Source organism: Antennarius striatus, chromosome 9 (assembly GCF_040054535.1).
Source record: "Antennarius striatus isolate MH-2024 chromosome 9, ASM4005453v1, whole genome shotgun sequence".
NCBI classification, from domain to species: domain Eukaryota; kingdom Metazoa; phylum Chordata; class Actinopteri; order Lophiiformes; family Antennariidae; genus Antennarius; species Antennarius striatus.
The window spans coordinates 19,455,795-19,471,074 of NC_090784.1; the positions used below are offsets into that span (position 1 = coordinate 19,455,795).

Consider the following 15,280-nt stretch of genomic DNA (forward strand, 5'->3'; position numbering starts at 1 on the left):
GTAATGATTAAAGTGGAGCACGACAGCATAATTTATATTCAATCAGCAAAACATTTCAAGAAAACACTTTTCTGAGCTGTACATTTACACTTCTATCCTTGTTTGCTGCCCTCGTTCATATAACTTCATACTCATAAATTCTGACTCGGTATGTTATTTATTTTACCAGGAGGAGTCTGTTTTTGTTTGGTCTTTGACGCAAAGTGGAATGATATTTATAAAAAGCAGAACCACGATACACAAGACTGTCACACAGCAAAAAGACACGTGGTAAAAAGTCACAAAAGTGCACAGTTCAGGGGATCTTTGCACAGAAGTGTATTTTGTGGCATATTGGCTGTAGTCAGAATAACTCAGGCATCCACCTTTCTTAATGGGATAATTATCCTCAGTTATAACAGTGGAGACCTGTTCTGTTCAGGTACTTCCTCATCCCCCCCACCACCCCCCAACCCCCACCAAGCCTTGGTAAATGATCTAAAACAGCATAGATTTAGCGCTGATAGAAGAGAATATTGAATTTCTCCTGGTAAACAAAGCACAAATAAGATATATGAGGTTAGTCTATGAAAACGAATCAAACTCAGTTTTTACATTTTGCTAGAACTTCATTGAGGACTCAACCATGACTTATTTGAAGTGTAGCTCATTTATTAATTTCCAGTACAGAGAGGAAATCCATCTTGAGCTTGTTGTGATGTAACTCCAGCTGTACCTCCCACTACTTCCACCCATTAGAGAGGGTTTTCACTGCCATTGGTTTATTAACAAGATTATGCAAAAAAAAAAAAAAAAATTATGATTGGATTTGGTCAACATTCTCTGAGAAGTTGGTTCCCAAAGAATAATTTGATTTTTTTAAACGTCTTTATCAGAATACGCTGGAGGGAATAGTTTGCCCTCTACTACATATCAAAGTATGATCATGGTCACGGAGCCATATTATGAAGGTCAAACTGTTATGAACTATTACTTGTAAGCGCAATAACGTAATGGGGACACTGAGCTCTCCTGAGTGTTGTAAAGCTAATAAACTGTTTTATCTGAATTGGCTGTAGTTTTTCCAGGGAGCTTTACATAAATCATAATAAAAGATGCATCAAGACAAACATTTAAGTAATCAGTGTCTCTTTAATTTACAGTATCTAAGAAAAAAATAGCAACAACACCAATTTAAAAAAAAAAAAAAAAAAAAAAGCAGTGTTACCTTAACAGTTAAATCTGTAGGCCTGTATTGTACAAATAAGACCAGTGTACCCTCACCAAGACAAAAACTCTTGTATGGGCAGTTTGCCAAAAAGACATGAGCCAAATCTTTATTTAAGGAGATAAGTAAATCCATATTCCTGTTACTTATAGACTACAGACTAAACAAAACCCCTTTTATCACAACATTGACCCAGCTGCACACAGTTACATAATTTATTAAATCATCATTGGCTGGATAAAAGACTGCAAACAGCAAATGAAAAACACATCACTATCTATGGTAGTAAGAACGGATTCTCCTTCACAAAGTCAAAATCCTGCCTAGCCAGCGACAAAAAAATGACAGAGTGTCTTTGAAAAGCGTACCGTCATGTTCAGTAATGTACAAGGATGAGCTTCAGAGATCGGAACGACTGCAACGTATAGAAACACCTGACAGCCAAACATGAAATGTGCAGGAAGTTCTCCCACAGTCTCCTGCATTATGCTGCCAGCTGATACTAATGACTTGTTGAATGCTGTTTAATGAGACACTGCAGAGTGTAACCTTTTGACCCCACACACTTTGGTCCCATTATCAGATCAGGGTCATTCATAGATGCCATGTTTGGTATGTACAGTGTATTTATTGCTGTCGTTGTTTTTTTAAAAATCCATACGAGAGGCGGCTCATCACAACAACCCTGTTGGGTAGTTGGAGTCGATTTCAAAGCTTTCAAATCATCATTGCAACTATTTATTGTATTTCCCACGCACAAAAACCATTTCTGCAGTGTAAGGCACAAGCTGATTTAATCTACGATGCAATTCTTTTTTTCTACTTACAAATACAAATGTCACAAAGGATTTTTTTTATATCATTCCTACAAGAAAAATTGTGAATAATACCAAAATGCTGGAAATTTTCACTTTAACATATAAAGCAATGAAAGTAGATAATTCAGAAACAGCAGTTCACATTGAAACAGTAAATTTTACTAGTTCTATCGTTCTATTCTCATGTGGGAAATGGTCAGAGTGATTATTCTATGCTGACAATAAAGCTTAACAGTTTACATAGAAATGAATGAGTCTTAAAACATTTTAATCTGCACTTATAAATCCATTGTGGTGGATAAAATCGCTGAGTCAGATCCCATAATGACACAGAGGAAAATTAAGATTTTCAGGACATCGCTTCGCCCGCTCAAGTATGCGCTCCGTCTTTTTCTCCCACTTTGTGGTCCAGTTGTGTCTCCTCTTCATGCTCTTCACGTTGCTCCCCGTTGACCTGGAACTTGTCATGGGCCCATTTGGGGCTATTGGTGTTCGGACCCCCTTTCCGGATGATGAATCGCGCCCTTCCACGTGTGAGGCATCCCCTTCCTCGCCCTCGACTGTCCCCCCACTTGAAGTCAATCTCCCCTTCTCTGTCATCATGCTGAAAGAAGGATAGAATAAGGGATGGAGATGAGGCAAAACAACAACTAAATGAATGTCAAGCTTGACTGGACTGAAAACGCTCGTGCGGTTAATTTAAACAGAGGTTGGAGACATGAATAGGAAAGTGATGAGCCCTACCAAGTAGTATTTTCTGCTCTTGGGAGTGAATTCTGGGTCCCAGTCTTCATTCTTGGGGTGTACTGCCATGTTTGGCATGATGTTACTTTGCGAACAGTTCCCCTGATAATTGCCTCTGTTCCAGCCTCTTCCACGAATTTGGAATTGCTGTAATCCAATAAAAGGACAAGGAATTGAAAAACAGCAAATGTATCAACGTGCAAGAACTCATCTATGCCGACACTGCAATTCTACAGAAACTGTTGTCCTCATCGACCCCAAACTCACAAATCCTCCACGTGGCCTCCCTCTGTCAGCTGATCCCGGAGGCTCCATTTGATCCAGTCGGATCCTGTTAAAACATTTATCTTTCGGATCAGTCTTGCCATGAGGAAAATCCTCTGTTTGGGAATCAGACGAGGAGGAGGAGGACGAACTTGAACGAGATCGCTTCTTCTTACTTTTCCTAAAAAGGAGAAAATAGTACAAAATCTTTTGTGCGCACGCAATACAACATAGGTTTAAAAAAAAAATTCCTGAACATGTCTGTAGACAATATGAAGTGATGCAAAGTGCAGACCAGGTGCACATACTTTGATCGCTTGTGGCATTTGGAGATCTTTTCCACTGATCTCTCTCTGCTAGAATCTGGGGAATCGCCCATATCTCGTCCTTGATCATGATTATAAACTTTTTTGTGGGTGGAGTATTTTTTGCGACGCTCAATATCCAAACGGAGGTCCATTGGATCACCCTTCAGTTTGTCTCCATCGTCCTGAGCAAATTTAAACAGAACACAAGGTCGTGGACAGACTTTGGATTAGCATGTAGATCCTATCAATCTGTTCTTTGATTCCTTAACTAAATAGGGAGGTTTTGAGTAAAGTCAAATTTCCAGTGCACTTAAAGGGCCAAACTAGTAGTTTTGCATGTTTTTATTTCTGTTTATTCTCCAAAGCAAAGGTTTTTTGAGGGGTATTTTTTTGTAACCTTCAAGGCAGCTAATTAAATATTGTGGGGAAAAAAATGCAATTAACTTAAACCTCTTCATTGACATGATCAACCAGATTCCATCATCCAGTCGGCGTCACGACAACAATGAACGCCAGGTTTCCGTCATCTTCCCTTGTTTGTCTTCCGCGTGTCTTGACCATCACAGCCTCCGTAGCATGGTGCGTTCAGATACATCCATGTTCAAAAATAATCCATGAATATGCACAGTCATTGTAATTTCATTATCATATTAAAGTGACATAAGCTAAAACCCATAGCTGCCTGGAAGGCGGGAAACCAATGTAAATTCTTGAGCGTATGCTTTGGTGGAAGTTACCGTTGAGTTTACGCATTTTAAAGCTGTCGAGCTACTGAGAGAACAGCAAAACCACTAGTACGGTTCTTTAACAGAGAAGAAGGGACTGTTCATGCTAATTTAAGTGTACTGCATTTTAGTAGTATCTGTGCCTCATGGCTTTAAAGGCGTGTCCATGTGTCCATGCGCATCAATGAAGAAACACTGAGGGTTTACGTAGAAAGCATATAAGCACAGATGCATGAAGTGCTTGCTGTTTGTTATTTCCGTTCTTTCGTTTTTAAGAATACTTACAAAAACAATTGCTTAGAGTCCTTTGGCACATTGGCTTCCATTTCTGAACTCTTATGATTCATTAGCCCTTGTCAGGCTTGCACCCACAGTCTAATCATGTGTGAAGGCAATATATTACAAAATGCCTTATTTTGCATTTGCATTTCTTAGACTTTGTGCATCTCCTTTCAAGGAAAGCCACAGGCTTTAAGAGAGCGCAGTCTAAAGGCGTCTGGTTCGCTCACTCATTTGCTGCTGTTTGATTTTTATTTTTTTTTCCAACATACTTCATATTGCAAAATGTTCAGTCACCTTGTAAGTGCCATCCTCTGAGCTTTTCATCGCTTCAAAAAGTTGAGCGTGTTTCTTAAAAGCTCTGGGTGAAACATCGATTCTCCTGTGGGAAAAAAAACAAACAGCAACACAGTTAGGATAAGATAATTTAATGCGCAACACGCAACAGGACGCCAGGACATGTAGCTTTGCGAGCATCACCCGACTGCCAGCGACAACATTAAAAAAAAACACAGGCAAAAGAAAAATTGGAGTGAAAACAAAACTGACCTCCACCGAGCATGAGAACAAATAAGCCAAGATAGTTTGTTGATTTTCAGGCGGGAAAGATGAGAGAAATACCTGAAAGCTGTTAAAAGAGGAGATGAAGCCACAGCACACTGAAGGTGAGAAGGTCACTCAATAGTGGTCTACCTGTGTATTTCTGGGCTTTTTCTCGGCTTCATCATTTCCTTCTCTGCAGCTTGCCTTTGGTACGCGGTGAATCTCTCGTTTAGAGTCATTCCACAAGAAGGAAAGTGCTGAGCTGTGCGAGGAGATGGTTGGAACAGCTGTTAAAGATGGTAGCTTTTTTTTTTTTTCTGAAACTAAACATAAGTCAGCCAACAGGTGAAATACTAGGAAAGTTGTGTTTTAGAAAACCCTGCGCCTGAAGGGACAACCTGCAATTATGGTTAGGTTGCGTTTCCACAGTTTTAAAGTTACACCAAGTGTTGCGCGGTCTTTCCAATGTCGGGGGGCTCATTAAACATGCAGCGTCATTTCAAAGGCAAGATGTCGAATATGTTTTGCAGTTAAGACGAATGCGAGGGTGATGAAGATGAATGAGGAATTACCTTTAATGTGGTGAACAATGGTGACTATGTGTTGAGCGAACATCTCAGAGGGACTCCTCTGACGTTGAGCATTTTGAACATGTTGAAAGATGGAACGGAACTCCTGATCTTTTTTGGAGCCCTGCACGAGATCCTGAGACAACTGTCGCTCCTCAGCTAAGAGATCAGAGGAGCTGAAAAACGGACAAAGAAACATGGATTCTGTATATAACAGGTTAACACAGAGAGAATGCAGGATGATGACTTGCGGATGAAGCCCAACCTGAGGACAGAATCCATTACATCATGCTCACCTTAATAGACTCTCGCCAAGGAAATCCATCCTGACATTTACTTTTGCTTCCTGCTTTCGTATGGGCATGGACGGCACGCCATCGCTCCTGATCATAAACGTCTCTCTGTCAGAATTCCTCCTCGACATTTGCGGAGGACATAGGATTGAGGGAGATTTTTCCATCTTCCTGCCTGCAGAGAGTTCCTCAATTTTTCCTGCCAACTCCTTCTTAGCAAGTGCAGCTGCAAAAGCAGCCCCTTTATCCTGCTTTCGGCTGAGATGTGACTCCCCTGCCTTGGCATCAAGATCACTGTTGGATACCTGTGAAAAGGCCACATTCTGCCATTTGCTGAAGCATTCTTCAAACAGTTCCCGGGCTGAGGGAGTGATCTTGCTCTTTGGCTTAGAGGATGACTTAGAGGACTCATCCTCATCATACCAGCTCTTATAAACAGCCTTTGATTGAGGCTTGATCACCATCTCCTCCTCTTCCTCCCCTTCAGCAGATAAAAAAGGAGAAGCCTTCAAAAAGCTTCTCAGAGACACTTCACCATCCACATCTTCTTTGTTTTTTCTTGAGTCAGAGAGAAACGCGGATGCGTTGCCATTTACTTTCCTTTGTTCGGCATCTGCATCATTCGTGTCTGGGTTCTTCCCATTTTCTCGAGATTTGGCTTTTTTATTTTGCTCCTCCAAAAACCTAAACAGAGACAAATAGATTGAAGAGATGTAACTGGGCATGCAACAGCAAAAATTAAACAGAAAAACAAAGGATTGTTTGAGATTTTATATGACGGGCTTTACAAATTGGAATTTGTTAAATGTGAAACAAATACATAAGGACACAAGAAATTTCAGTTATGAATAAAACTTATATTGTTTTAAAAGGCCACATGAAAGCATTTATGCATCCACAACCCTTGCCAATTTGAGAGAAAAAAAAACTCTCTTACTTTCCAAAGGCAATGGAGATGGCTGTTTTATTTCCTTCCAGGTAATCCTCTTTGGAGAAGAAGTCAAAGCTGGAAAGCATTGGATTCAACCCTTCAGGTGAGGCTTTCTTTGTTGGGGATGAACTGCACCCTGCCTGCCAGGAGGAGGCGTCATTGCGGATGTCATTGGTGATTTTAAGGGAGGGACTAGACTTGGTAGTAGTGTGGCTTTCCTGACCAACAATAACAGCGGGGGCTGCTCCGGGGTCTGTTCTCTTTGGACTGCTGCTGCAGTCTTTTAGGCTCTGCCAAGTACCCTCATTTTTCCCTCCGCCTCTGACTTCTTTGGCGTCTCCAGCCAACTCCCCCATGAGCTCCACTATCTCCCCATCTTCCCCTCCTTCCTTTTGGACCTCCTTAGAGGCTGGCAGCTCCTCTTTCACATCTTTGGGGTTTTGGTTTGTCAACAACAAGCCTTGCCTGCATTTTGGAGAGGAGGAGTGTGAGGAAGCGGAAGAATGCTGCGAGTGTCTGGATAAGGGTGAGGCGGATCGGTCAGAGTGGTGGGAGTGACTACGAGAGGGACTTCCTGAGCGTTTCTGAGGGTTGTAATATCGTCCTCGTGAATAGTTTTGCTGCTTCTGCTGCTGTTGCCTGTGAGGGTTCTGCTTATAATTTTTCCAGTTGGGGCGAAAGTTGTTGTTGTTGTTATTATTATAACCCCCACCACCACCACGCTGATAACGTCCACGTTGGAAGTAGCCTCGCCCTCGGCCTCTGAAGTTGTACGGCCTCCGGAAGCCGCGGTGGAAGCCCCGGAACTCAAAGTTGTTCTGGTACCCCCTTGGATATTTTTTCTCACGATTGTGAGCTGGAGAAAAAGATCTTGAGCGTGACCGAGACCTAGAGCTGTGAAGGAGATTTTAGGGAAAACACAGAAGCACAAAGCTGTTACAGAATTTCATAAATGCAATATTAGAAATGTTTGTGACCAGAAAAATTCTGTATGCATATTCATACAAGAATATGAGCTAAATGCTCTGAGCAGTCCAACACAAAACAGACCAGTCTGCTCAGTTTACTTCAAATAACATCAAATGTGACCACAAAAGTGTGGTTAAACAATTTGCCCAACATGTAACATATGTAAAAGTCATGCATGTCACAGAACCATAAAAAAAAAAGATTTGCAGTTGCAGCCAGTGTTCAAATGTCCTTTGCAATTGGTTAAACATATGCTAGCATATAAGAGGCCCACAGAGGAGGGGTGTACAGAGAAAAACTGGAATCTCACAAAGCCATGCTATGATAGGCTGCAGCATCACGCCGGTCCACATGGTGGCGCTGCTGCACTTCCTATAAGAAGACTTCTGTTCCCCAGTCTGGACATAAAACAGTCCAGAGATTATAACAAAGATATTGTGTGTTCTCTTCTTCAAATCAAGAGTTCAATGAGAACAGCATGTAAACACAGCATCCACAACTTTCCACTGACACATCGGGGCCTATGAATACTATAAATCTATGCACACAAAACCAGTTCTGCTCTACATTTATGCAGACATCTTTATTTAGTGACCTCTCAGTACAAGGTAACATCAGATTTCCCAATTACCATCTTTAAAATAAAGTCATGCAAAAGTAGAGATCTAGTTTTAAAAATCACAAATACAAATATTCACTCCTCCAAATACAGCAGAGCAAAATTCTGAATTAAAAGTATAAAAGTACTTGATCAAATTCTTTTTTTAAAAAAAGGCCATTCAAAAAAAAAGCCACAGAACTCACCTATTGCGTTTTTTCATTGGAATAAAGCGTGATTAAAGACGGCAGCGCACTGAGCAGCACTGCACACTCACAGTGCGAGCTACAGATCCATCTCCTCTGGCCAGCTCTGGTGGAAACAGTCACATGGACCATATGGGGGAGGGGGAATCTACTGGAATAATTTCTGCTTGTCAACCACACAGGCTGTTATACCAGTTTACTGAGGCTCCTTCGCATATATGACCGAGAAATCCAGCAGATAGAAAGCAGAATGCTGCCTTTGTGCAAGATAGAGCGTGTAAGTTCTGCTCTTGAACAGAAGTTATAAACTATGGTCCAAGATAGATGTTTTACTCAGTCTTAATCTGTGGGGTTTTTTTTTAAAAAGTAAGGAGAAAGTGCTTCTCCAAACATGTTGGGATATACACTGCCTTGGAAATGCAGGAAAATGACCTGTTTTTGCTTTTTGGGTGCTTGTTTGAGAGTCTTTGTGTTTACAACTTGAGCAAGAATACAGGTTCATGCTCAGAACAAACACAAACACAAAACATACAAGGTGGGTTCAGGAGAAGCAAAAACCATCGGATTCCTTTCTCGTCCCTTCTTTACGCTAATTTTAAAACATGCTGCAGCGCTGCCAGGAAATGAGCCGTGCTTTCTTTTTTATTGCCATGTTACAATCCTTCTGCCAGACAAGGCAAAGGCACCAGACTGAAGTCTCATTCTTACTTTAAAAACACACCACAGCCAGCAGATCGCACCGTAGCGTGTTCTGATTTCAGCAAAGCAACCAACAACACACAGCCCTTTTTTTTTTTTTTTAAACAATATTTTCATATTTCGCTGAGGTCGACCACTATGGAAATGACTTCCTATGCAATGCAAACTGCAATCAAATCCACACTGCTTAAGTTTACTAACCTGCAGCTGAACTCTATCTCAAACATCAATTTCCTGTGGATACTAATGCTCCCTACAGAGTTTGGGTCTAATCCAAATCCATCAAATCCAGGATGCCTATGCACTAGGTGTGTCCGCTCATATGAAAGCTAAAGACGAGTCCTTGCAGGTAAAAATAAACAGATGTCCTGTTAACAGGAAACAAATATTAACACAGATCTGCTTGTTGACTGTGACAAATAAACTTCATGCATATCTTTTTTTTTTAAATGCAAAATATTACCAGAATATTTTATGGTTAAGGTTTATAAGTTAAGATATAAAGCGTAAAATTTTGGTGGAGCCAAGCATGAAGCTGGATTATTGGCACTGATGTCTGCTGCATCTGCTGTTTGTCTTTTCATGACAACTGGTTTGACCTGGACCCAGTCATTCAGACTTAAAGCACTGAATTTGTGTGTACTCTTCTCCTTAATACCTTTCAGTTCTTAAACAATCAGTTGTTAAGACGTCTTTTAATAGGCCTGGGAAGCCAAAGCTAACTTTAACAACCACATAAAATACATTTGACCTTGACCACAAAGCAAACGCCTTCAGCAAAGTTTCTTCAGAAGAAATAATTGTTTATGAAAGAGAATCTACCCGTAGCGGCGCTTCCTGGATCGGGATCTGGAGCGGCTTCTTGAGCGAGATATGGAGCGGGATCTCGACCTGGAGCGGCTCCGAGAAGACGAGGCAGATTTCGTGGATCTGGGCATCACTGCAACCAGCCCACCTTACACTGTCAGACAGGAGAGTTTGGGTCGAATGAGGATTAGAAAATTTCAGAAGTCAAAACAAGACAGATAATTATTCATCAAGTCACCTTTTTCAAGGCATTAGCTATAAGAAAAGAAGACGAATGTCAATCAACAACTGAGTTAACGATTATAACGGAGGACAAATCATTTCAAAGAAAGTCAAGAATTTAAAAAGAAAAAGTCATGAAACATAATATCCAGAGGAGATGAGCCATCCGGGATGTTTTCTTATAAGCTGACTTAATGCAAAAGCTGAGTGAAAAAACAGGACAGCTGTGGAAACAGGGCAGTAATCTGTGAATGAGTACGGTGCCCAACACAACCAGTTTTATTCAGTCGCTGGTCATTTGCGTAGAGGGCCGTCTTAGGTCGTCCCTTATCTGTCAAATTAGCGAACGTGTGTGTCATCAGCATCACGGAGCATGCGTTTTGAATAACTCCCGCTGAAAGAGGGACGTGGTAAATATCTACAATAAGTTAGAAAAATTTGAAACTGAAAATTGTTTTTTTCTTGTTCTCAGGAAAGTCAGTATGACAGGACGTCTCCTTCAAAGTCTCATCCCATCTGTCCTTAAATCCTAACTGAATGTGAGGACTTAATGAAATTTCTAAGACTGAAACACTGTTCAATGTATTTTCACACTGGAATGGGCAGTAAATGTAACGTTGGACTAAATTTATCATTGTTTGGCCATTTTTGATCAAAATCTTTATAAACTTCTGAACTCATTCTCGTTCAAGGATAGATTCTTAGTCACCACCTTCACCGCTCTTTGATGAGAGAATGGGTTATTTCCTCCATAGCCACCTCATTATATGACTTTTGCTTGTGGTTAAAGTTCTGCTCCGAATTAGCAGAGAGACAACGCTGCCGGTGCTTCACTGATTTACTTCCTACTTAAATCAACTCAACGGTGAGAGCATCTGTTTATTCCTGAGGTCCAAAAGGCATCATCTGTGACACGTGATTCTGGGAATACGCTAAATCCTAGAGATCAAATAACTGATCTTTCAGGAGAAGAGTCGTCTTCGGGGTCTTTGGAAGGAGGAAATTGCAGACTACACATGACTTGGATTTCAAAATCAGCTCACACTGTGGTCACAGTTTGCCTTCTACTGTCTTGGAGGGTTTTGAAATGGATCGTGTCCTGCCTCCTCCTTCTCCTCCTTACACTCTATGAACTTCCTTCTCTCCAACTTCCTGGCAGCTTGTTGTTTTTGGCTCTCGGGGGATTGTTTCCTGAAGATCAAGCCTTAACAGACCATCAATTTTGCTTACGGTGCACATTTTGAGAATGGCAGTCACATGCATCCCTTTCTTAGCCTGTTATAGCGTAACCTCATTGATTATTTTCGGTTCTAATTAATGGAACATCTGTGTTTCACATGGCTGAAAATGGTTTCAATGAAACTTCTGAATGAGTGTGAGAAGAAACTGTACACAAAACAGCTACGCCCCCACACAAATAATGAAAGTAATAGATTATGACCCACAGAATAACCTGTTTTTAGCAAAGTGTGTATCTAAAACAAAGTATATGGGCAAAACAGTAGATCGCTAGCACTGTTCTTGATTCCAGTATTGAAAAAGCCTTATCTTATAGAGTAGAACTTAGTTATGTGCTTCGATAGCTTCAAGTTGAGCCCACGATTGATAACAGCTGGTGTTCTGTTCTGTCCCTGTTCTACATTGTGTGGTCAGAGCCTAGTCACAGATTCCAGCCGTTCTAAAAGGCAGGCGTAAGCCCGATCTTTAATCACTAACTACTAGCTTTGTGCAAACAACATCACGTATTGACACACATGTACAAATGCACTCATGTGGATTTGTTCTGAATGTCACATTGAGTCACTGATGTCTACTTTCTAATTTGTTTGCATATCATAACAGTGTAATAACAACTTCACCGACTGCTGACCTCATCCGTGTGACTGCCGACTGTTGAGCTAACGCTTCTGCCAATGCCGACACACACAGCTGGGGTTGTTACTTTTTTCTTTTTTTGCTATTACTCTTACTGTTATTGGGAATTTGATGCTTGAGGACTCAAGTGTGTGATTCTAGAATGAATAGGAGTATCTTATAAGATACAAAAAAGATTACAAGAAAGAAATTAATCAACAGAAGAAGAGGGAGTATGCTGGACAGTAATGTTTCAAACAGGAAAAAAACGTAATGAAGTTCACGGCCCATGCACGCATACACAGACGTGATTAAGGAAATCCCCATGGAGTAGAGAACAGCAGCTGTAGCCTCATCACCTGTTTATTCCATGTAAAAGCTAATGTAGCTGCAATCAACAATGGACAGGCAACTTGATACACAGCTCAAAGCGTAAAAGCAGAAATCCTCCACTCAATCAACCGCCCTATCATTAAGACTGGGATGCCACAGTGGCAGCTGGAATCACATTTGCTATCTATATGTGTCCCTGAGACACCCTGCTCACTATTTCAGAAAAGCCACAGCAACTGCCACTGGCACAATCTTGGGTTATTGAAATGTGGCAGTCCCTCTCGGTATCCCGTCCAGACAGCTCGCACTCCAGGGGGTGGGGTGGGGGGGTCTATGGACACCGAAGCCACAGCCACTGGCACTGCTGTTTCAGCTAAGATAAACCTCACGGCTTCCTTCTGTGTTATTAATGGAAGAAAAAACAAACTTCCAACAGCATGATTCATTCAGGATAACTATTATCTGACTCTTGTTTGTGTTTGGCAATGGAGCATAGGCTGCTTGAAAAAAAGATCTGCTTCAGAGACATCCTGCTGTGAAGAAAAGTCATTCAGCATTCTACATTCAGTACCACTTGTTCTTCAATCTGTCATTCAAGAGACGTAGTGGCCGGAGCGGCTATACGTTTGTATGTCGGGCTACAGTTGCATGGAAAATGGTAAACAGCAGGGTGCCGCTGAGGCATCCTCACACCGACATGCTTCTCAGCTGTCTGTCATCACCACATCAGAAGCCCGCTGCACTCAACGCTGGAACTCATCATCTGAAGAAAGGTTCACCTTATTTTAGTCCCAAGTTGGAACAACCCGACATGAGATTCAAGATCTTTTGTATTCATAACCAACTGTTTAAAGAAATTATTTTTCTTTTAAAAAAAATTACTGTAAATGAAAAAATGAATTCTCTGCATAGAGCTGCAGACACACTTTATTGTTTGTTATTTTTGGATGCATTTTGTTGGTTGAGGTGTGTGAGTGGTTTGAAAGGATTAGACTGCGTGGCAGGTGGATTTAAACAATAGAGACAGTAACGCTCTATAAAATGTAATAACACATGACTCTTGCTGTGAAACAACTTTAGTACGTAGCAGCATACATAGACACACCTTTACATTGTGTTTGCTTTTAGCGCGGCTGGTATTTGTTAAATAGGATTGTCCTCAAACAGGATCTTGAAGTCAGGATTTGAATTTGATTAAGAATACTTTCAAACCTGTTTCTACCAGTCATGAACCCATTTACAAATCATTTACTCGTGCTCTATCGAAACATTTGCATAAGTATTTAAAGAATACTCGTCCTCCAGACAGGTTTTTTTCTGTTTTTGCTCCCATACACGATTTGTTGAACTTGGTTGTTTACTTTTACCTGCAATCAATCATTGTGTCATCATGCTGAACACCAAGTCAGACCTAGAGCACTCAGACTGGTGAGTTTTATAACAGCTCAGTCCTCCTTTACACCGCATGCAGTTTGATTTAACGCTCACAACAAACAGTATTTATACACATATGAACTTCCAGGTAATAAATCATCCCTAGAAAAATATTTCCAAAATAAGTAGAAAATAAAAAGCAAAAATGGTGCTGGGTGGGATGGACAGTGCAAGCTTCATCCTCATGCACAGGTGAAAATTCAGCTCCCTCTTAGAATAAAACACATCAATTCAGTAATTTTTGATTTATCTGAGGTCAGGAAGGTAATTTCCAGGCTGAATATGCAGGAAATATTGACTTTTTGGCACGTGTTGTGCAATAGCATAACTGGGAAATAGGAATACATGGATGTATTTAAAATCCTCTACTTCAGATGTTTTTAAAAAGTCAAATAAAAAAAAGTAGGTTATATGAATAAATAAATCTACTCACCGGTCGGGTTCGTCGTTCAGCCTCTTCGCGTCACATTCAGTCGGGACTGTGTGATAACGCAGGGATGAGCCAGTTTCTCTCCTCTATGTGTGTGTGTGTGTGTGTGTGTGTGTGTGTGTGTGTGTGTGTGTGTGTGTGTGTGTGTGTGTGTGTGTGTGTGTGTGTGTGTGTGTGTGTGTGTGTGTGTGTGTGTGTGTGTGTGTGTGTGTGTGTGTGTGTCTGCTGCTGCTGTTTCCAGTGTGTGTCTGGCCGATCCGTCCGGGTTGCGCGTGTGTTCGGGCAGAGGGAGGTGTGAGCGCTCCGTCTGGGTCGGGGCTTCGTGTTTCCTTCCGCCTGCGCCGCCGTCAGCCTGAACGCGTCGCGTCGCGGACAAACGGGAGCGGAGTTCAGTGACGCGCTGGAGGAGAATCCTGATTGGTGCGCTGCCACATAATGACATCAGTACCTCATTAATACCCGCTTTTAAATGTAGATTCTTTGATATATGTTGAGTTCACAAGGGCATACATGCATACATACAGGCATACTTGCTGTGAACTCTTAAATCATAATGATTTCCATTCCTATGACTATATGAACGAAATTTTAATATATGGGCAACGTATGATGGGGGGTTGAACCAGACTGAATTTTAGTACACTTAAATAAACAGGTAAATGATTTGTGTAGAGGTGAGGCTACGGCGTCAGGGACCTGTTGACTGGGTCAGGCGTGACCTCACTGAAGACTGGTCTTCCTTTACTGGGTCTCATCAAACATGTGGTCACTCTGGGACCTGGATGACTAGTAGTGATGTAGCTAACATAAGGAGAAGACAGCAATAACCAGCAGTAACACGGCCCATACAGTCATAGTCATGAGTAAATGAGATGGACCCAGCAATACAAATGCTTCTTACCACGTAACCTCTCCCAGGTGAGAGGTACGCCCTGGACAAGTAACCAGTTCATTCTAGGGCGTATTTAGGTTCCTGATATAAATAATATGCTAAATGTAAAGTACAGCTGATTCCTGCAGTGGGTGGACATCTGTGCTACATTAAAC

At 41.3% G+C, this 15,280-nt stretch overlaps 1 protein-coding gene across 2 annotated transcripts; it reads right to left on the reverse strand.

Moving 5' to 3' along the window:
- Positions 1–1,929: 1,929 nt before the first annotated feature.
- Positions 1,930–14,371, reverse strand: thrap3a (thyroid hormone receptor associated protein 3a). 2 transcript variants are annotated; one of them, XM_068324013.1, is made up of 11 exons: positions 14,237–14,371; positions 9,976–10,114; positions 6,688–7,575; positions 5,754–6,434; positions 5,461–5,633; positions 5,039–5,150; positions 4,643–4,727; positions 3,342–3,523; positions 3,037–3,214; positions 2,770–2,916; positions 1,930–2,629 (listed from the first exon to the last, which is right to left on the reverse strand). In XM_068324013.1, the coding sequence occupies exons 2-11, from the start codon at positions 10,089–10,091 to the stop codon at positions 2,396–2,398; spliced, it is 2,796 nt and encodes a 931-aa protein (XP_068180114.1). In that variant the 5' UTR covers positions 10,092–10,114; positions 14,237–14,371; the 3' UTR covers positions 1,930–2,395. The 2 variants fall into 2 exon arrangements, with proteins under 2 accessions (XP_068180114.1, XP_068180115.1); XM_068324014.1 differs by lacking the exons at positions 9,976–10,114; positions 14,237–14,371 and adding an exon at positions 8,455–8,604.
- Between the last annotated feature and the right edge of the window lie 909 nt (positions 14,372–15,280).

Coding starts and splice junctions, on each gene's coding strand:
- thrap3a (XM_068324013.1), bottom strand. CDS start 10,091: ATGCCCAGATCCACGAAATCTGCCTCGTCTTCTCGGAGCCGCTCCAGG. Junction 5,151..5,460: donor CATTGTTCACCACATTAAAG/GTAATTCCTCAT, acceptor CTCCTCGCACAG/CTCAGCACTTTCCTTCTTGT. Junction 3,524..4,642: donor CAGAGGATGGCACTTACAAG/GTGACTGAACAT, acceptor AAATTTGCTCAG/GACGATGGAGACAAACTGAA.